The sequence below is a fragment of the Gambusia affinis genome, linkage group LG03, assembly GCF_019740435.1.
Source record: "Gambusia affinis linkage group LG03, SWU_Gaff_1.0, whole genome shotgun sequence".
Lineage (NCBI taxonomy): Eukaryota > Metazoa > Chordata > Actinopteri > Cyprinodontiformes > Poeciliidae > Gambusia > Gambusia affinis.
The window spans coordinates 25,851,134-25,872,712 of NC_057870.1; the positions used below are offsets into that span (position 1 = coordinate 25,851,134).

Consider the following 21,579-nt stretch of genomic DNA (forward strand, 5'->3'; position numbering starts at 1 on the left):
TGGTATTAAAATTATGGTTCAGCAGGATTTTAACTACATTTTTGTCAGGAGTGTGAGCATCTGTAGCAAACATTTGACCTGGATGCAACAAATTTAATGCATTTTTTTGGAGCGTTAAATGAGAATTTTGTGAAAATTTCCCGTCCCATCGTTTATTTAAATCTGGAAAACATTTGAAAGACGTGAACATTTTACTTGCAGGACACAGAACTCAATAAGGGAAACGTGTGGCAATCCTGAAGGTAATTCCTGCCTGGGGTTGCTCTTCACCAGCAGTCTGTGTTTCACAGGGAAGCTGAAGGAATGGTCTCTGGTGCTGTATGGCACCTCTGTCCACCCGTACTCCACTCAGCAAAGGGATCGCTTCACAGACCCACTGCAGCCTGAGGAGGAGTTCACTGAGGAGTACAACGGTGAATCATACAAAACACACAGCAGCATCACCATAAATTTAAAAAATCAAGTTTAATAGTTGTTTTAATATGCTGGAAAATGGGAGTTTGTGTGGCTTAATAGACTGAACTGGGTTATTTCTGACAGAAAGTTAGCATTAGTCGGTCCAGATGTTGTTTTGGGGCGTTTCTTTCACTGAGGGGCTTCTTCTGTCCGTTTCCAGGTCCATGTGACGCTGAATGCAATGAGAATGGCTGTGAGGGTCCTGGACCGCACCACTGCATCAACTGCCTCCACTACTTCCTCAAGTTCAAGAACAACACCAGGTCCGGCTGATTTACAACGTTACAAAAATGTTCTGTCTTTCTTTGCCCTGCAAAATATCTTAAAATAACGATGTAGTGATATTAACCTAGTAGATCTACAAATTGTTTTCAAGAGAAGGAATAGTGGAAAGATTCAAAGAGAACATGGATCCAAAGATGTTTGGAAAGTATTGAATGACAGGTTCAAAAAGTGTTTCTTCTTGATTCATGTCTTAAATCATTTTCTTTATCCTCGGTTTGCCTCTTCATACCTTGACTTTATCAGTTCTGCACAGATATACACATGTTCAAACATATTTTCAATTTCAAATCGTATTTTTATTTTCAAATCAGGTTTTGGCTTTGATCCAAAATAAAGCATGACTTTTGTTTAAAAATATATTTTTTACTACAGAATGAAAGTATCAAAGTGTTCTTTATGAAATCATCTTTAATTTAAGACATCTAAGCATGTTAGATTTTTTAAATTTGATCGATCTGACAAGTTAGTGCAGATGGGAAAAAAAGCAGGAAAACTGAGCAAACGTCAGACTCTGCTCACGCAATGATCTGTGGAACATACCAGTAAAAAAAGCTTTAAGTTATACAGGAACTTTCATGGTAAATGTTTTGCATCCAAACTTCCTGAATGCTAGAAAATGGTGAGAAAAATATCTGAGCATTTGGTCGTAGAAAAATCTGGAATTTTGAAATGGAAAAATCTGTGAAAACCCAAAATACAGAAAACAAACTGTTAAACAATGAAGAATACAGTAATAAATAAATAAAAATTTATATTTTAAAAAATTCTTAATTTATTAAGATTGATTATAGATGATTCTGTAATCAATCTATAACGCGTTCAGATCTTTCTGGCCTCTTCACCACAGCAGATGTAAAATAATAATTTCTTTACACATTTCAAAATTCACAGTTTCCTCCTGTACTGTCTTGCTTCCTTTATTTTTCAGAAATTTCCTGTTAACTCATTTTCACCTTACAGTCAAACTTTGTTGCATTTTATAGAGTTTATATGTGGTAGATTTTTACAAAGAAATCCTTCATTGGGTCCTGAGTGAAGAATCTTTCCTAAATATAAATATGACAAGTTTGTAGTTGTAGCATGAAAAAAGCAAAGTGTTGTTGAGACTTTTAGAAGGCATTGAATCTGTACCAAACAGGAGAAGAGTTATTTTATTATTATTATTTTATGTTTTATATTCATTAAACATTCTTAATGCATACATCACATATGTTATAGTTCATTTATATGTAGAATTGAAGCCAATAGTTGCGTAACTTTAAGGCCTAATAATTTCTTTCTCCAAACAAGCTGTAGCTGGTTTCTATTTCTTTCTACTGTTCTAGTTATAGTTTCCTCAGGAAATGTTGGCCCAGCTTTAAATTTTGCCTCCAACATTACTGATAAGTTGTGACTTTATCTGCATTGTCTCATGATAAATAATTTGTCCTGCGTGTGAAATAAGGACTCCTGTCTGTTTCCACAGTTTGACACTTTAATTGTCTTTACTGTGGCTGTAGAGACGTTTATTCCTGCCGCACTGTGTTAGTTTCTCATTTCTTGCTCTAAATTATAAATCATAAGCATGATTTGTGAGTGTGGGCTGTAAATATGCAGATGTGAGTATTTTCTTGTGTTACTCAAATCCCATTAGGATCAAAGTCTGTCCTTCCTTTGTGTTGGCGCTTCTCTGTGCAGATAAAATGCAAAGCAATGCAGGTGAATGAGAAAGTGGAAGCTTAGCTGAAGCTTAACATCAGCCCACTTTAGAGAAGCGCTGGCCTTTTCTGCCCCCACAGGGAGGAATTGATGAGTGGAGATTGGAGGGGAGTGATGGCAGGAAGGGGCAGGATGTTCAGATAATTACAACAACACACACCTTACATGGTCTCTGGTTATTGAAAGGTGCTGGGCTCTTTGATTAGAAGTTTTCTTTTTTTTAAAAAAACATCTGACAATTTCAAAGAAAAGCATGAATTATCTCATGCTCCTCTTTTCTAGTTCACAATCCCACTAAATGTCTTTATTTCTATTGGCTTGTGGGACTTTCTTTGGTTTCTATCGGAAAGAAAAACGTGACGCATGAATATTTAAATCTTTAAATGTTTGCGTGATTGTCTGACATTGATGTCCCATTAAAGTGACGTAATCTCTAAATCTTAGAAAGTGAATCTGGTTGACTTTGATTAAAAATGATAAATTATAGTTGGATTAGGATAGCATGCGCTGCAAGTCGTCTGTCGGTTTCAGCTTGACGAGAAAGCGGAGTCAAACAGTTCTGCACGATAGCAGGCAGCGTGTGCTTTCACACATAGATTCAGTGTCTGACATGTTCCATATGTGTTTTCTGGCAGAGGTTTCTGCAGAGTGTGACTAAGGCTTGAACTGTGTGTGTGTTCTGTGCTGCTGAGGACTTCAGAGGTCTCTCCACCTAAGGAAAGGAGCCTCTGGGTGACGAGGCGTGCTGAAGTAATCCAGCAGATGTTCACCTGCACGCACGCAAACTGGCCCATTATACCTCCACATCTGTCTGCCCCAACTCAGTGAAATATGATTATTTCTGGTTCAGTTTAACACATTTAGAGCTCGTGTTTGTAACATTATCTGTAGGATGTGGCCGAACAATGTGATCCTGTTAATATACCATTAAACTGTGTGATAGTGTTCATTATACATTTATGAGCTTTAACTCCTGTTTTAAATTTTAATGGAATCTAAACCAGGATATTTTATTACATGCAATTAAAACCAGATGTTTACATTCACTTTAGAATTAAACACGATCTTTTCTTTTACAGTCTGACTTTCACTTCTTAGTGTGGCGATTAGGATTACCTAGTTTTATTTTTTGTTTATTTTTGATTTGCCAAATGTGTGAATAAGGGATTCTTTTGGAGTGGGATAATTTTCTCCCCTCCCTTCAAAGTCAGACTTTTACATACACCAAGATTACTGTGCCTTAAAACAATGTGGAAAACATCAGATGATAGTAATGTTATGGCTTTTTTACATGTGAGATATTTTAATTCAGAACACGTGAGTTAATTGGACGAACACCTGTGAATGTAGCTTAGAGCAGCACCTCAAACAAACTATTCCTTTGTGTGACTGTATGGAAAAATTAAAGGTTCCAGATGGCTGAATGTTCCTCATTTATCTACTTTAATCAATTGTTTGCAAGTATTAAAGGCCTGTACATGAGTGAGTACATCAGGAGACAGACTTCTTGTTATAGTTTGTGTATTAGCATTTGAAAAAAGTATCGCTGTGCAGTTAAATTAGGCCTGTACACACATGACATAAAAGGTCGCTCTGAAAAGAAGCAGCTGCTCCAAACACAACGTTAAACGTCCAGGTTAATTGCATTTGAGGACAAAGACTTTAATTTTTTGAGACACGTTTTTATATTTGACAGTCATGACTGTTTACATTTGGATGAAGAAATATTAATCTTGCAAACCCTTAGAACATGATCCCAAGTGTGAAGCACAGTGGTGGCACTATCATGCTGTGTGAGTGTTTTGCTGCAGGAGGCACTGATGCACTAAACAAAATATGTAGCATGATGATGGAGCAGTAACATGTGGATATATTAAAGCAACACATCGTTAAAAGTTTGGCCAAAAATGGATCTTTAAAACGGACATCGACTCTAAACAAGCCATTAAATGAGGTGAAAATGTCTTGAGGACCAGAATGTAACGATTTGGAATCACAAAGCCCAGGATATTGTCTCAGTCACATAGGAAATTTGCTGAAATTTTGAAAATGGGGATAATTTTGGTAATCCCAGCTGAACTAAATTAACCTGATTTAATGTCAGGCAGAGAGGAGAGAAAACATTTTGCTTAACTCTTTATGCATATAAATATTTCTGAGTTCATCTTTGTGAAGTTCTTCGACCTCTTTCTCACCTGGTTTCCCTCCTCTGCTCCCGTCTCGCCCCAGGATGTGCGTCCCCGAGTGCCCCAGTGGATTTTTCCGTGACGACAGGAAGCGCTGCAAGAAATGCTCCTCCATGTGCGAGACGTGTGTCGGCAGTCGGAGCGACCAGTGCATCTCGTGCAGGACGGGTTACCACCTCATCGAGGGCTCCAACACCTGTGCTGCCAACTGTGCTGATGGCTTCTACCTTGATAGTGGTGCGGCTTTTTCTTCCTGGCTTAGCTAATGAGTAGATGGAGCGCCACATGTGGCAGAATAGTGGCACTGCAGTTCTCTGAATATGATGTGTTTCCCTTCTCTCTCTGCTCTTCTTTCTGTTGAGCTGCTTTTAAATAAAGATCACTAGTTCCAAAAAAAAAAAAAAAAAAAAAACCTTTACGAAACGAGTAGATGTGTTGGCAGTGAAGTGTTTGTTTCCAAACAAATCGTTTGGGTCAGATTGGACCTATTTTGTTAATCGTTCAGCCAGAATCCTTTTCTCTCTATTGATCGTTTGTAAGCTCATGGCCCCTGAGATGAAAGCACGGAGGAAGGTATCTTACCGTGGAAACGGTTTTCCAGAGATGGCGAAGCAAAGTAGACTTTTAGAAACATCTGTCTACCACCTGCCTTACAAAAAAAAGTGCTCTGCAAAACTGTTTTTCTACTCCTGGGCTCACAGTGATGCCGTTTTACCCTTGATGTAATGTCTAGCCATGTGTTTTTTTTCCTGCACTTGCTGAATCCTATTAGAAAAAAAAAAAAAGAAAAAGCATGTGGTAGTAAAGATGTTTTACTATAAAATAACTAAACTAAAAGGAAACATTGCCTGTAGATTTTGATCAAATCTATTCACTTACATTATAATGTAAACACTGAAAGGATCTACTGATTGATTTTCCTTATGTTTGAGACTTTAGCCAGTCTTGAAAGTAGATCAGGTACAAAAGACTAAAGCTATGTAAATAACCTTTTTCCATGTAAATCTTCTAATTATGAGTGTGTGTTTGCAGCCAGGTTAGTGTAAATCCTGGCTGCAGATCTGAAATGATTTGATCCAAATCCCATCGTTATTCCACCAGGCCAAGTTGAAGTGGATGGATGCTGTTTCCTTTGAATCGGTGCCACAATTTAATGTTTGGTTTTCAAATGAGCAAACTAGTTTTCTTTTTTATCGCTCTGGCAGCAAAACGAGGTGAATTCCTCCTCCATCCATCACATCGACAGATTCATTATTTTAATGTTTTTCTTTCTAGAGAACTCTAAGTGACGATAAAGTTAGATAAGCAAAGGAAATGCATCTGTTCCTTTATTGTATTATAAACTTAATTACAAACAGGGTTTCTACGCACTTCCAAGTTGGAGATCTGGGTGAAAACAGAAAATGGACTTTAAAAAAAAGTATTTTGAGCTTATCCCATTTTCTAAAAGTTGTGTATGTCCATGCATTCATTAATTCTTCCATCTATTCTCCCGTTGTTAATCAATCATTCGATGCATTTGCCATCCATCCAGCCGTTTATCCATCGGTGTGTCCATCCATCCATTCATCCATCAATCCGTTTGTTTCTCTTTGGTTCCTCCTGACTCGCTGATGTTTTTGCAAGTTCCATATTTGAAATACTGAATTTAAATTTATATACATATTGTTTTTGGCATTCTGAAAGGAAAACATTTAGCAGCCAGAGACTTTCCTGTTTCTCAATTTATATTTCTTTCTTTTTCTCTCATCTTTGGCAGCTGAGGATTGTGTAAAATTGTGGCGTAGCCTTTATTCTCTTTTGGTACTTGCAGAAGTGTTTCCTACATTTTCCAAAAGCTGTGAAAAAATCAGTTTTGTTCACTCGACATGTCAGTTTTCAAGTTTTGATATTTATGTTATTCTTGTGCTTTTAACATGTTGATATTTTCTAGCGCCTGTCATGAATCCTCTTGTTTTGATGACCTTTCAACCTACACATCTCACCAAATGCATGCAGGATCTCTGTTTCCAGGTCAGCCCCTAATGATGCGGTCACTGTGTGTCCTACAGATTCCAACATTTGCAGAAGATGTCAGGAGAACTGTAAGAGGTGTTCAGCCTCCAATATCTGCACCGAGTGTAAACCTGGGATGAGGTAAGCAAAGAAAACATGCGACTGACAATATATTAAATCACATTAACTTCTATTTTAACCTCTTGTAACTGTTTTACAGTTCCATGTTTATTTTAACCCTTTTATAAAGATAATATGATGAGTAGCATATCATATGACAAAACTGTTGCTCTTTACATTAGACAAACATTTGAATATTTCTCTTCACCTTCATTTATTGCAATGCTGGTTTTGGTTTTTACCTACCTCACAACATTGTAACCATTTAAATAGTTGTTTTAGAAATTTTAATGTGAATTTTGTCTCACCTTTACATATTCACTTCTGGGGTTTTTTTGTTTTTTTTTTTCCCTCTGGCACATTGAAATAACTACAAATATATTTGCAAGGAGAAAAATGTATAGTAAATTGTAGTAAATTTAGTGAAAGTCGTATAGTAAGTTTCCCACTAGGAATACTTGCACTATTCCAAGTGGGAAACTATCCATAGAAATTTTGGAAATTTATTGGAATCTTCTGAAAATTGGGAGTAATTTGTTATGTGGCCTAAACTCCTCTGCAGAAAGCAATATGCTTTTTACTTGTTGCTGAGATAAAGAATATAAATAACCAAATGTAACCTCATAAAATCTGGTTGTTTTTTGTCAAAATGCTCAAATATATTCCCACCAACTGCATCTAAAATCCACTTGAAGAACCAGATTTTTCAGTCCCCATTTTTTGCTTCTTATTTTAAAGTATTCCTCTGAGTTGTCCATGGAAAGTTTGCAAACTTGAAATTTGCTCAAATTTTGAAACCGAAGCTGCAGAACCTGAGAGCTGAGGCGCAGTGTTGGAGTGTCTCGACCCAGATACTGAACAGAGTCGTTTAGCATATTTATAGTCATTAGTTTGAACTGTATCAGATCAGATACGACTAACTAAGTCAAACCCTTACTGTCTCATTCAGTTATGAGGTCATATTTGATTCAACCATTATGGAACATTTTAAACTTGATGGGACTCGAGTGTCGAGGAAAAAATAAAGGTATTGATTAGAAATGTTGAGTTTTCAACACATCAAGCTTTTGCAACAGAGATAGCAAAAGAGATTTTGTTTATTTCAGGTCAATTTTCTACAGTAAGCTTTTGTTTGGTTTTGTAACATGAAATAATTAATCTTTTCTTCTTTTTTTTAAATTAATGTACATTTTTGATGAGCTGTTCTGGGTTAAATGTTTCTCTTTAAAGACATTTTGATTTAATTTAATCTCCAGTGTTTTCAAAATTTTCCATTTCATTTGGTTTGGCCCCTTCCAGAGAGGATATCATGATTTAACGTGGTGACATTCCTCAGAGGTCATGAGGGAAACTCCTGAGAAGCGTTTAAAACACATTGCAGTCTGGAAGTCTCAACCCCAACTTTAAGTGTTCAGTGTAGCCAGAGGTGGAGGTGGAGACACTCGGAGGCCGTAATTTCCTCGGAACGGCTTTGAGATCACAGTTAAAAAAAAGGACCTTGTACACACACATGCACATGCTCAGCTTCCCCTCCTCCATTTAGTCTTGTTAAGAGCCAGGGAATAAGAGGGGACCAGATTGTTTCTGGGAAACTTTTGCTAACGCTTTCCAGCTGTTTTTCAGCTCAGTGCAGCAGACGCACCAACCTGTCCTCACTGTGACTTCACAAAAAGGGACTTTATGACCTCCAAACCTGCTTCCTAGCTGACCTCTATCCATGCATGTGGCTCAAAGGCCAAAGCCACTTGTAGCGTGTCAAAACAGGCTGATTTATGTTGGTCCAGAACATGCAGAAAATATTCTGCTGCTCTTCTGTGCGCCACCCAGGAGGATGATGGAGTTATAAACACATTTTTTACTTATTCTTCCAGTCTTCAAGGACAGAAATGCCAGATGACCTGCAGCCCTGGAACCTATTTCAACGGCCACAGGAGGACATGCGAGCTTTGTCATCGTGCCTGTGCCACCTGTGCAGGTAGAAAGTCCAAGATTTAAAAAAAAAACCCAGCTACTTAGACCTCAGAAACATATTTTGCTTAAAATAAAATGATGTTTCTTTTAGGTACAGGTATAGAAGCGTGTACCAAGTGTGCAGATGACTACTTACTGGAGGACTGGCGATGCGTGTTGACATGCAGCCCTGGCTACTTCCTGTCAGAGCAGACCTCAGACAACGGCCAGGTGCAGCGGTTCTGTAAGAAGTGAGTCTGCTTGTCAAACATCTCTACATAATACTGACAGAAGGCCAAAATAAGATCAGGAAGAAACTCTGTGAACGTGAAGCCGAAGTATTTCTAAAACCTCAGAGTCACACATGTCGAAGGAAACTGAGCATGCAGAAAGAAAAAAAACCAAAACTGAATACAAAGAGTTAAAAACTGAATGTTGCATCACCCGAAAAAAAGTCACAGTTTAGCATAAAATCACTGAACCGGGAGTACTTTCTATGGAAATAAACAGAACTGCGCCAATTTAAATTTTTATTGCTGTCAGAGTTTGGGGTTGCTCACTAGGAAAACATAAAATATTTGATAATGACGGGAAGTGTCAAAGTAACAAAAGTCACAATAAAGAAAGAAAACAATTAGAAAAAGTATGGATTTCCTTTTGTTTTGGGTTTAGCATAAACTCCAGATAATAGTGTATCCAGCTACTGGAAAAGAAAAAAGAAATCATTATTTCCATCTCAACTGCAAAGTTTTATTGAGACTTTTTGTTTCTTACTGACTTGACCATCTTAGCACTTCTTTACCTTCTATTGCTTTTTATGCTGAATTAAACAAAGCACCAAATATATTACAGACAGCCTGGATGCATGGCACTCCAATAGTCAAATAATATTTATTTCAGGCAGTTCTTTGATACTGCAACAGTATTAAAATAATGTTTTGCCGCACTAATCAGAATCTAGCAGCAAATACTCATTCTGAACTTTTTTCTTTGCAAAATAGTTTGTATTAAATTGTTCCACCTTTACCCATCCATCACAAAAGACTCTTTTAAAGGCCGAGATGTATTTGCTTTTGTTTTAAATTTTTTTTTTATTAATGCCATAAATAGCTCAAGTCTTTACCATACATGGTAAGTATTGTATTTAATTTTATTTTTTATAGAAAACTCACAAAAAATAGTTTCATTCATTTTGTGGAAGGTCATTAAAAGCTCGACATTAATATAAATAAAGTAAAAATATTATTGAGAGAAAAAAACATAAATAGAAATTAAATTGCTTTATTATTGCACTAAAATATGTCATTTTTAAAAACCGTTGATGTTTTGGAGTTTTAACAACACAAAGCACCAAAGATCTGAAGTTATAATTAAATATTATTTATGTCTTTATGCTGCTGGGAGAATATTGTCATGTAAAGTGTGATTACATTTAAAAGTTTTCACTTTTGCAGTTTATGAGAACAATCTACACCAGGTGCTACTGCCTGAATAAAACTGAATAAAACACATCAGTTCTCTTCTGGCTGATAATGATTTTATTTTCTGCTGCCACTTTTAAGTAATACCAAGATGTATAAAGGAGAAGTGAGAATAAACCGCAAACATCCTCTGTTAATGCTTTTTATTTTATGATCAGTGTTTTTGTTCCATCAAAGCCAAACCTCGCAGCAGAATCGGACACGTGTGCTGCTTTCGCTCGTTGTGATGCATTCCTTGTATTTTGCTCTCACACCTTGAATTATTTATTGCTCACCCGACCTTTTACCCTCTTCAGTTCTTTCATTCTCTGTCAGCCCCTCTCCTATCAGGAAGACCATTTTTATAGACGTTTTCCTATTTTCATTATTCCTGCAGGGAAAAGGGTTTTGTTGTGATCAAGATGATGTTCAGAATCTTTATCTTCTTACTTTGTCTTGTAGAAAAAAAAAAAAATTGTATTAAAATGATTTTCTTAAATCCCAAACTTTCACTAAATATATTTTTGTTGCATAATTTTCTGATTGCTTAATGTTGTTTAATTTGATTTAAACGAAACAATATAAAGAGAGTTTAATAATTAATAATAGTTTAGTAACATAATTCTGGATTTAACCCTGGCCAGATGTGATAATAGCTGCTTCGAGTGCCTGGGACCCGGGGAACTGAACTGCAGCAGCTGCAACAGCGGCTACAACTTGGAGGCGGGAACCTGCGTGGTTAGCACAGTCTGCAAAGATGGTGAGTTCTTATCAGCTACATGCTCTATATGTGTGTGTGCATTTTCAATATTAGCCGTAATTCATAGGATAGATTTTCATTATACAAGCATTTAGTGTAGAAATGGGAAATAAAATGCTGGATATATTTTAGATGACCAAATAAACAGGAGAATAAATGAACAGTGTTTTTGCAATGCACAGCAAAACTTGTGGCCTTTTGATAACATTTTGAGCTTTTTACATCTTTTACTAACCCGCTCATTGTTGTAGCTCCAAAGCAAGTGGCCAGTCTGTCTTTGCTTTTAATGCCCTGGCTTATGTGTTGCTTTCTAACAGTTTATGCCCATAACATATAATTTCTCTGGAAATACCTCACTGACAAGATCTCCATCTCTAAAAAAGTTTCTCTCTGCACTGACCTGGAGTCTACTTCATAACGTTCGTTTTCATCTGTTTTGTTGGACATTCAGTTTGTTTCTTCTCTGCACTGCATGCTCTCTTTTCCCCTAAAACTGTGCATGTTGTGTCTATGATTCTTTAGATCTAAATAGTTTTGACTAACTCTCTGACCTCTCAGTCTGATGGTACTTTGACTTCAACTTGCAATTTTCTGCTTGGGCAAGAATGTTGTAGTTGATCTGAAAACACATCCGTGTGATGAGATAAAGCTCTGAAACGTGGCTTTGCTGCATCACCTTTATGTTGATGATGATCTGTATTATTTAAAGTGCAGCCTCAGACTGTCTTTGTAAAGCAAAAGTCTAATTTTGATGATGGTTTGTCTGCAGCTTTAAAATTAGAATGCTTTTATTAAAAGCCCATGGACAGACGGAGGGTTCACTAGTTTGGAAAAATGAAATTAATATTTTTTTTGGAAAAAAATCATTATTTTACTAATTGTGTGACACTTCTTCTCTCTCTTTTCTTTCCTCCAAATCCATTTTCTGATCTCCTGACATCACTCCGCTGGACCACAATCCTTTTCCACCTCGATGAACATCCCTGTGATTGGATCAAAAAAAAAAAAAAACTCCTTCCTGTCACCTGAACCTTCTCCTGACCAATCATGCAACTCTGCTTGTCGTTTTTAATGGTTCTTCCTTGTGTGTGTTTCTCTGTAATGTTTCGCCCCCTCTCTCCCTTTCCCTCCTGCTGCATCTCCTCTTCCTGGTCTGTGGAAAGCAAATGAAGAATCTTGGGCGGAAGGCGGTTTCTGCGTGCTCGTTAAAAAGAACAATCTCTGCCAGAGGAGAGTGCTGCAGCAGCTGTGCTGCAGAACGTGCTCGCAAAAGGGGTGACGGGACGCCGCCACCGGGCGCGAGAAGGAGCACACGGAGGGGGGGGGGAGGCACGGGGGCCAACCCTCTCCTCCTTTAACCCCCCTCCTCCCTCTACCTGCCTGAGCATTCACAGTCACATAATTTATAAGAAAATCTGTGCCTCTTTAAAGGACGCATCGGAGGTGCGATGACAGGACTACAACAAACCTACCTTTTTTCAGTACTGGGACAAACACATGGTCAGGGTGTGAAACGACTGGGACTTACTTCAAGAAAAATGAGCTATTGAAAACAACAACAAGAAAAAAAAGCAAACAAACAAAAGAAAATAAAGGTGTTGGTATTTTGTGACCAAAGCATTGATGCCAAAATAATTGAACCTTCTTTGTATTTGTTGCCAGTGTACAGAGCATAGTTAAAAACAGGAGCCTCTCAGCCTGCAGATCTCTCCATACGTCTTGTGTGCAGTTTTGTTTTGGCCCCTCTTTCTCATCTCCTTCCAGTGCTAATGACCAACAGATGGAGAAAGTGAGCATACAGTAGGAAATGCCATGGTTTTCTGCCTGTAAATATACGTCGAAGAAGGCGAGGATTTAAAAAAAAAAACAACCACGTAGCTCATAATGTGAAAATAATGCGTGTCTGGGCTGATTCTGGCTGTTTGAGGGAAGAGAAGACAAATTCACACTTTAGTACGTACCACACACGCAGTACACTGACGCACATTTATATATACATATATAAATACATAAATATCTGTATTTATATATGTATATCCCCACCACACACATGCACCTTTAAGCATGAGCGCAGACACATAAATCAGCCACTACTTGAAGTTACAGACTTTGGCGAACGCCAAGACTGATGCACATTACTGAGCAGAACCAACTCTTCGTTTACTTCAAACATCCATCTGCCCCTCTGAGTAGTGTGTATGTGGGTGTGTTTATCTTTATTGCGGTGTCCAGGAGATTGCCATTAATTCTTGATGTAAGCCCAGACAGCATTGATTCATTCAAGAGTCGATAGTCATTCTTTCCAGATCGTTCTGCAGGGAGGGGAGCTCCGCAGTAAGTTATAATGAATTTGCGGTACTAGGGATGTACCGATGCCACGTTTTCACACGTGTGACGGAGATTCATGGCCCAAAAACTGAGGACCGAGTTTATCCACTGCAGTGACTTCACACTTCAAAGCTTCTTCCTTTACTTTGTTGGATCAAAAAAACTGCAATATCTGTCAGACTTGTTACCGGGGTCTGAAATTCATTGAAATGTTGGTTACCTTTTTCCACATGCCCTGTATGACACAGCTTAAGGGAACTATTGTCCAGTAATGATATTGTATCTGTATCGGTGCATCCCTATATGTTACTGTTCTCAAATAAAATAGAGTTTTAGAAGTTTCTGCTCTCTTTATTCTGTTGCAATGACGATGCACATGAACTGAAGTTCTCTGACGATTTGGACTTAATATATTCATTTAATGCTGTTTGCATCTGCAGATAAAGCTCACTGAGAGGCAGGTGGATGGGAAACGGCCGTCCACATTTCTATCCTTATTTTCTCAATTTTAGACAAATTGAGTTGTTAAGCTAAAGGTGTGGTCACACATTTGATTTTCTGTCAGTGTCTAAACTGTGTCAAAAACTCTCATAATTAAAAGAAAAAAGTTTCAGTGATGAGCCTGATAGACGTCAGAGAGCTGCGCTCCCCTCCTGTCCGTTCTTTGAGCTTTACCTGATGCAGCTCATAAATTATTCCAGAAACGCTGGCTTTAACATTGAATAAGAGTTTAAAAATAATAAAAAAAAGCGCAAATAAACCTAAAAGGGAAAAAAAATACCTCTCTGAATGGTACCTTTTGGTGGGTGTTGATGCCTGCAGCCTGAAGCATTTACAGTATTAGATGAATTGTTGTACTGTGGACTGGTAATGGTTGTTGGTGATTTGTAATAAAGAAAGTCCCCTGTTTGGGTTAAAAGAAGCTTAATCTTGGTCATTGTTTAAGATGACTTTTGATTGCGTGTGTGTGTGTGAGAGTGTGTGTGTGTGTGTGTGTGATAGCAGACACACACATGCAGCCCCTCGTATAAAAGCTGTTTTTATTGTGTACTTGTGACATATCTGTGACAATGCATTATTAATGTTACTCAAAGTCCTAGTTTTGAAAATCTTTTTTTATTACTTTTACTTAAGTGTTCTTATTAAAATGTTTAATCTGTTTACGGTTCTGTTGTCTTCTCAGTTTTCTTTTATTCACATTATTTTTTTTTTTTACCATAACATTATTACTGTATTAGCATCGTGAACTTTTTATTTTTTTTTTAAAGAAAAGATCTGGAAATCTGCTTTTACTCTACACTGAGTTACATTTTAAAAAGTGACACGTTTTCATCAGTCAAGCTGATTTAATAAAGGCTCCACATTCCTTGAGGCTGAGTGTTTTGGAGGAGATGCAGTATAAACTTTGTATTAATATACGAGACATAAAAACTCAAACACGTTTCTCACCATCTGACAGTGATTCTTATTCAGTTAAATGTTCAGGTTTACATACATTTTCTCAGTGTTTGGAGGTTTTCTCTTTGAACTTGACTTGATTCTAAGCGTTTTGGTTTTCCTTCCTCGCTGGACTTCTGGTCCATTCCTCCTGATAGAAATTATGTAACTCATCTTACCCTCATGCATACCTTTTCAGATCTGCCCACAACTTCTCATTGCTTTTTGGCAGCCTTTCCAAAGCATTGACTTTCTTATCCTTAAGCCACTTCATAATAAATGCATTTATATGCTTGTGGTGTTGATCCGTTTTGAAGGCTCATTTGTGCCCAATCTCCATCTTCTTGGCTGATGAATTGAGATGTTGTCCAATGTTTCCACGTTTTTTGCAAATCATGCCAGTTTTTTTGGCCACCGCCTCTTACTTAACGTCTAAACTTCACCAAATACAACAGCAACATAGAATATTCAGTCTTGATAAAATGGAAATAAATTGTGTATGAATTTTGTGACAAGTCTGGAATCTGAAACCAAACTCGTTTCAGAAAACCGTAGTTTCTGACAGCGGATCCTCTGGGAATTGTTAAATATAAACTCACTTTTCATCAGTCATGATTTCAAAGCATACACATTGATCTAGTGGATTTGATGCATAGTAGACAGATTTCCCCTTATTGCTGATTCCTAAATGTTTGCTCAAAAACAAGCCAAGTAAATACAGTAGTTATAATGGGTGTAAGAATATAAAATCCCTCAAGGATTTTTGGAAACTTTAAAGCTCTTAGATAGATGATTAATGGTATTAACATGGTTGTAATACAAGGTCTGGACCAACAAGACATTGTGTGAAATACACTGACTGCCCTGTAAAGATAATATTACCCCTTCAACTTTCTTTCTTTGGCAATTACAGCCACAAATTACTGTCCACTTTATTAGGATTTTTAAAACACAAAGTGATAAAAATGACACACGGCTTTCAACATTTCTCATGGCTGTAAATCTAAAAAGTGTGGCATTGTGTTAAGATCTCGAAGGATCTTGGCTTCCTCCTGAAGCACATCCTGATCTGTGGTCCAGATGAAGACTGAAGTAGTTATTTTGCTCAGCCACCTCCACTTCTTCTCCCCTGATGGAAATAGAGTTTGATCTAACCCTGTTTCTGTAGAAACCTACAATTATCTCCTTTGTTTTGTTCTCATTGAAGATGACATGATTGTTTCCACACCATGACACAAAATCTGCAGTGATGACTGCACTGAAAGGTGGTTCTATAAAGAGGAGCTAAATACAAACACACATATCAGTTGTTCTAGTTGAATTTGTAAAAAAAATAATAATAATTTCTGAAACTTATATTTCTTTCTACTTTAGAAATAGCCTTGGTTATCAGAAAATCCCATAATGGCAAAGGTTTAAGGAGCATCATTGCTTTCGCAAGATTCTGTATGTTGTAGTTATTCTGAAGATTTATCTGAACACTGAAGTATCTATTTGTACAATGTTCAAGATTTCCAAAGTCTAAATGTATCTGCTGGAGGATGTAGTCAAGTTGTGTTTTTTCTGTGTGAGAAGATGTAAGAGTTGTGGAGCTGGGATTCAGACTATCTAGCTCAGTATTTCTCAATTCCAGTCCTCAGGCCCCCCTGCCCTGCATGTTTTAGGTGTTTCCCTTCTGCCACACACCTGGATTGAATCTTTGGGTGATTAACAGGCTCCTGCAGTAACTTGGTGGCTGCAGAAGATGCCATGCAATCATTTGAATCAGTTGTTCTGGAGTAGAGGCACATCTAAAACATGCAGAGCAGGGGGGCCTGAGGACGGGAATTGAAAAGCTCTGCTCTAGTAGACGATGTCAGCATTGTCTCACAACAGCAACTTGTTGCTGCCCTTACAAGCTCAGACCTGAGCGTCCACAACAGAGGACATACGTTTTACCACCCTGACTGTCGCCCCTCTCTTGTCTTCCTGGATGGCACTCAGGAAGGTTTCTGCTGGGCAGAGCACTGTGGCCCTCGGTCCCCTGAGAACTTGGCTCTCTGTTTGTTTGTCTGCAGGGGTGGGCGTGAGGAAGAGTGACGGCGTTCATTCGGGTGTTAGGAGGGTGGGGGGCTTTTGAATGGTTTCAGCAGAGCTAGGCTGAATAGGACGCCGCTGCCTGTTGTGTTTGTACACAAAGAACCTCCTTTGTTTTCCAGAGGAACAATTGAGCTTTTCACCGAAAGCTGGAGAGCACAGACAAACCTCACCGCTGCGGGGAAGGATGCTCTCGCTTTCTGCTCTTACACAAACATCCTGCTCCGTCGTTATGCTTAAACCAGCATTTGTCACCTTTGTTTAACAGCAAAGTGAGGGGAGACGATGTTTCTGCGCCACTTGTTTGCATTTTTTAGGGTCACTGCATTTGTGGAAACGTCTAGTTCACTGCCAGCAATAAAAGGCAATTTCTATGGATTTTCAGAAGTTTGTTCTCTTATTCTTGTGGGGGGGGAAAACATTTTCAAACATTGTTTAGGTAGAATTATTGTGTAATAACTTTGGTTATGCCTCTGCGCTTTGTGAAGTCATAATTATACATCCCCCCAGAGGGCCATGATAATTGTGATAATGTTTTTGATGCAATGATTCATTGATTACTCTGCCAGTCGCAGAGGTTTCCGGCAAGCAAATCTCAATTCCCTGCACTTCTGAAACCCACGCACAAGTTCAGCACTTTTAGCAGTGGAGTTATGAACCTAAAGCTAAAACAAAGCCTTTGCTGCTTGGTCACAAAAATAAATATAAAGGTAATAACTTTCACAATTTATTTATTTTGTTTAGGTTTCTGACTTATAGCAGTATATTCATTTATAAAGCAACCTTGAAAAATACAGAAACCGCACAAAATAAAAAAAATGAGCACATATGAGCTGTGAATATAGATGAAAGTTGACTAAAAATGTCAGGTTTTGAATCCCAAACTCAGTCAGGAATGTCAGGGGTAGAGAAGAGATAACAGAGTCTGAAACTGAAATTAACATTTAACATTTAAAATGATTCACCGAGCAGGAGGAAGTAAGGAGAAATGTTTTCTGACAATGGTAGCTTAGGTATCTGCTATACTGGGATCCTACGGTAAAACATAAAAGCACCAAGTGTGCCTGTAATTTGCTAAGCTGTCATTTGTGATCTGCTAGCATCCAAATAGAGGCAAGTTCTGATCCAATTCTGACTCCACATAATCTGTCACTTCTTCACTTAGAAAAGTAAAATTCACTACAGATGTGTAGCGCTTAAAACTTTATTTTTGCTGGCACAGTTTGTCACCCAAATTTTGTAGTTGTGGAAAGAGGTAGTTTGCTAAAGGACTTGTGGTTTGGTTCTATCCAGTCATTTAAATCTAATGCTACACATGTAGTATTTGGAGAGGATGTTAAGACTGATTTACAACTTCTTTTATCTTTTATTTGTCTCGAACACAGGGAAACAATGAGTGTTAAGACATTCCGAAGAATAATTTTGAGTGAATATAAACTGTTTAGCAATCCCTGGCAAAAAAAAAAAAAAAATCCCACTAGCATTTTCCTTTACTGATTATCTTTGTAATAAAATGAATCATTTCCTCCTTTTCTGTGTCGCCAATAAGTGGCCACACATCTGTTTGGCAAAACTTAAAGGGTTTATATTTTTAATGAAGAGAAAAGTCAGTGTTTTATGACCAACAAAAGATCTGTCACTGCAGATCCAGATAATTTACTCGCAATAGATGATAATCACTTCCTGTTTTTGAGAGATGTGTGACTGCAACATCTTCTTGTTGTCAAAATGTTTTCTTAGAACTGCTTACTAAGATCGATCACAGTTTATTTGTTTCAAACTTTTATTATTTTGAAGTTTTTACAACTCAAAACTGGAATGATGTTAGTCCGTTAAACTTTTCTCTGTAGTTTTAATTTGGAAATTTCTGGGTGGTGTTTATTACTCCAACTGTGCTTTTGCTGCTGAACGGTGGAAATTTCTCCAATCATGGGTAATAAACACAGAGCCAATAAACTCTAAAACTTTTAAATATCTAGTGTCATAAAAAAATAGAACTGGTTAGGAAGTTATTTGAACTTTTTTCTTATAATGCAAAAAATCTTTCAGCAGTGAAATTTAAATGATCTGACTTTAAGCCTGGAATAATCAAACCCAAAATACTCAGAGCTTTATTGTGTCTTTTTTTGCTGCAAAATTGAACAACATATCTGAGTGACTTTTAAAAATATTTTGGCAGCAAGATGCTGAAAGTCAGTCTGCGTGGTTTCTTCTGCCATCGTCTGTTTGGGTCGCAGCATCGGCTACTGATTTAAAAATGGCTAAACAATCTGAATAAAGAAGGCTGGTTCTATTTTGGATTATTGTGCGAAGAAGGATTCTTCACAAAATGAAGAACATCATGGACAACCCTGAGCATCTTCTTCATCAGACCGTGACACATCAGCAGTGTCTTCAGTCTGAGACTCCTTCAGATCTGCTGCGATACAGACTGCTACAGGCGATCCTTCCTGCCTCCGTCTGTCAGCATCCACTACAACTCTTTGAAGGAACTTCAATCATATGAGTTACAGCAAATTTATTTTCCTTAAGAATCATCAAGGTGTTTTTGAATTGAACTGAAATGGGTTGGATGATAATTTTGCAGTGGGTCTGTAATGAAGCTGTTTTTTTTGTGGCTCTCTGTCTGCAGGCGAGTACTTGAGTAAAAAGGGAATGTGCCATCTTTGTGACGCTTCCTGTCTGCAGTGCACGGGTCCGGAAAGTGAAGCCTGCACCGTCTGCCCAGATACAAGGTTAAACCCTTTCACAAGGAAACGTCACCAGTGCAGAGTACATGTTTTCAGACTTTTTGTTGTTTCACACATTTGTTGATTTCCCAGACCAGTTTTAAAAGAGATGATATTAAGGCAAGAAATGTTGAGGTGATTATCAAAGTTTATAGTTTGCATGATTTGATCTTAACTACGATAGTCACTATGAACCTCAGTGGATATAAAAACCTCTGCACACGTTAAAATGCCAAATTTTGTAGTGTAAAATAGTAATGCCAAGAGAAATAATTGCAAAACATCTTTAACCTTTATTATAACATTGAGACAGTACAACTCAGCTAAAAAAATAAACTTAAATCTTCAAGAGGGAGAAATCAAAAGAGTTAAATAATGTGGTTGCATAAATGTGTTCTGCAGTGAAACTCATAGTTACTGCTAGAATTTCACTCGCACTTTTTGGTGCACATTTATTATAAGATTCAGCTTTGGAGATGTTTAAATATTGCATTTTAACTCCAAAACAAGAAGCTAGCAGGACAAATTTTGAACAGGATAGTAGAAATCCACGTCCAATGTTACTTTGTGTTGACAGAAGAACTTGGAGAACAAGTTACCGGTGCAGCACTTCGTTAAACATTGAAGGTGTGGAGGCAGGGAGAAGCTAATTGTTTCTAAAAGGCTCATTAAAATCCTCTGTTAAATTACCAAATGGGCACTCGAATGACTCTCTAGCTGTTAGGATCAATTAAGAATCAAACCTGGCACAGTGTGTTACCTCTGTACCATCCTTCCAGCTGAACATAATTATTGCAGCTTTATTTTGCAGGAGAGTCTGGTCAGGAATGAGTAGAAAGATGCATGAAAATATAAAGCAAACTGAATAAAACTGAATATGTTTCTACGATCATCTGGAGTTTAATCTGGAACTGAGGCTTAAGTTTCAAGGAGACAATAACAAAAGCACACAGCCAAGAAAACAAAGGAATGACCTCTCTCTCTCTCTCTCGCACACACACACACACACACACACACACACACACACACACACCAAAACCGTTTAAGGTCTTGGACTCAGCTAGCCAGAGTTTGGATCTGAACCCAGCAGAGCTTCTCCAGAGAGAGCTAAAATTCACTCAGGACTGATTCTGCCAAAAAGAAACAGAAAAACCTCCAAGACAAAGGTATGCCAAGCTTGTGGTATCTTTCCCAAGAAACTTCCAGGCTGCCAAACACTCTTCAGCCAAGTACAAAAAGAAGTTTTTCAATAATTATGTAAAGAGGCATATTCTATGTACAAAAAGTGTTACAAAACACTCTATTAAAACTACTTTTTGTGAGTCCCTTCGCGCTGCTGTGTAAATCAATGAAGGAATAAAAACAAGTGGATCCATGCTGAGACAAACCTGAAAACAAAACAAAATGTGGAACATTTTCCATCTGCACTGTTCATTTAAAAGATGTAAGCTAATACCGCTGAAGTGGTGCAAACATTGCTTTACAATCCAACCACTGCACTGCGGTTCGAAAACAGAGTTGATGCTTTTATAAATCAGACGTGAATTCACAAATGGGAGCGTTCAGATAATGTGAAATTCTGCTCATTTCCAAGGATAAATTGAACTTCTTAATGCACAGTGTTTATGTTTTAGCTGGAGTTCTGCTTCATGCTCCTATGTAGGTTCTTTGAAGACGGCCGTTGTGTCATGCGCTGCCAGGAGGGGCGCTATATCCTGGGGAAGCAGTGTCTTCCCTGTCATCACACCTGCAAGGCATGCACTGCTGAGGGTCCCGATTCCTGCACCAGCTGTGACACTGGTATACAATCCCACAGAGATAAATACATTCAAATTGTTCTGGTTCTTTTGTTTTTTTCTTGTGGTGAAAATAGAAAAAATATTTTCAGGTGGCAAAGTAAAATATTTTCTTTTTCTCATCACCTGTGCAGGTTGAATGTGTGTTAATTTAACAGGCTTGTCTTGGCACAGAAATTTATTTACAGTGGAAGCAGCAATGAGTGGTTTATGTTTCCAAAGCTGCAGATACCAACCCTGATGTTCTGCATCACGGCTTTAGAGGAGAGCAGGAATATCAGCTACAAGTACAAATGAGTTTCT

General features: G+C 37.8%; 1 protein-coding gene across 5 annotated transcripts in view; it reads left to right on the forward strand.

Annotated features, from left to right (window-relative positions):
• The window catches only part of pcsk5b (proprotein convertase subtilisin/kexin type 5b), a 93,113-nt gene that overhangs the window by 52,197 nt on the left and 19,337 nt on the right, over positions 1 to 21,579 (forward strand). For 2 of the 5 annotated variants that reach the window (XM_044112602.1, XM_044112604.1), the window contains exons 14-21: positions 291 to 413; positions 617 to 719; positions 4,669 to 4,862; positions 6,677 to 6,761; positions 8,612 to 8,715; positions 8,803 to 8,941; positions 10,795 to 10,910; positions 12,083 to 13,576. In XM_044112602.1, coding sequence (XP_043968537.1) covers positions 291 to 413; positions 617 to 719; positions 4,669 to 4,862; positions 6,677 to 6,761; positions 8,612 to 8,715; positions 8,803 to 8,941; positions 10,795 to 10,910; positions 12,083 to 12,189 — 971 coding nt within the window. In that variant the 3' untranslated portion in view covers positions 12,190 to 13,576. Of the gene's footprint in view, positions 1 to 290; positions 414 to 616; positions 720 to 4,668; positions 4,863 to 6,676; positions 6,762 to 8,611; positions 8,716 to 8,802; positions 8,942 to 10,794; positions 10,911 to 12,073; positions 13,577 to 19,383; positions 19,487 to 21,143; positions 21,281 to 21,579 lie in introns of those variants that run through there. The other 3 variants (XM_044112600.1, XM_044112601.1, XM_044112605.1) reach the window with 2 other exon arrangements.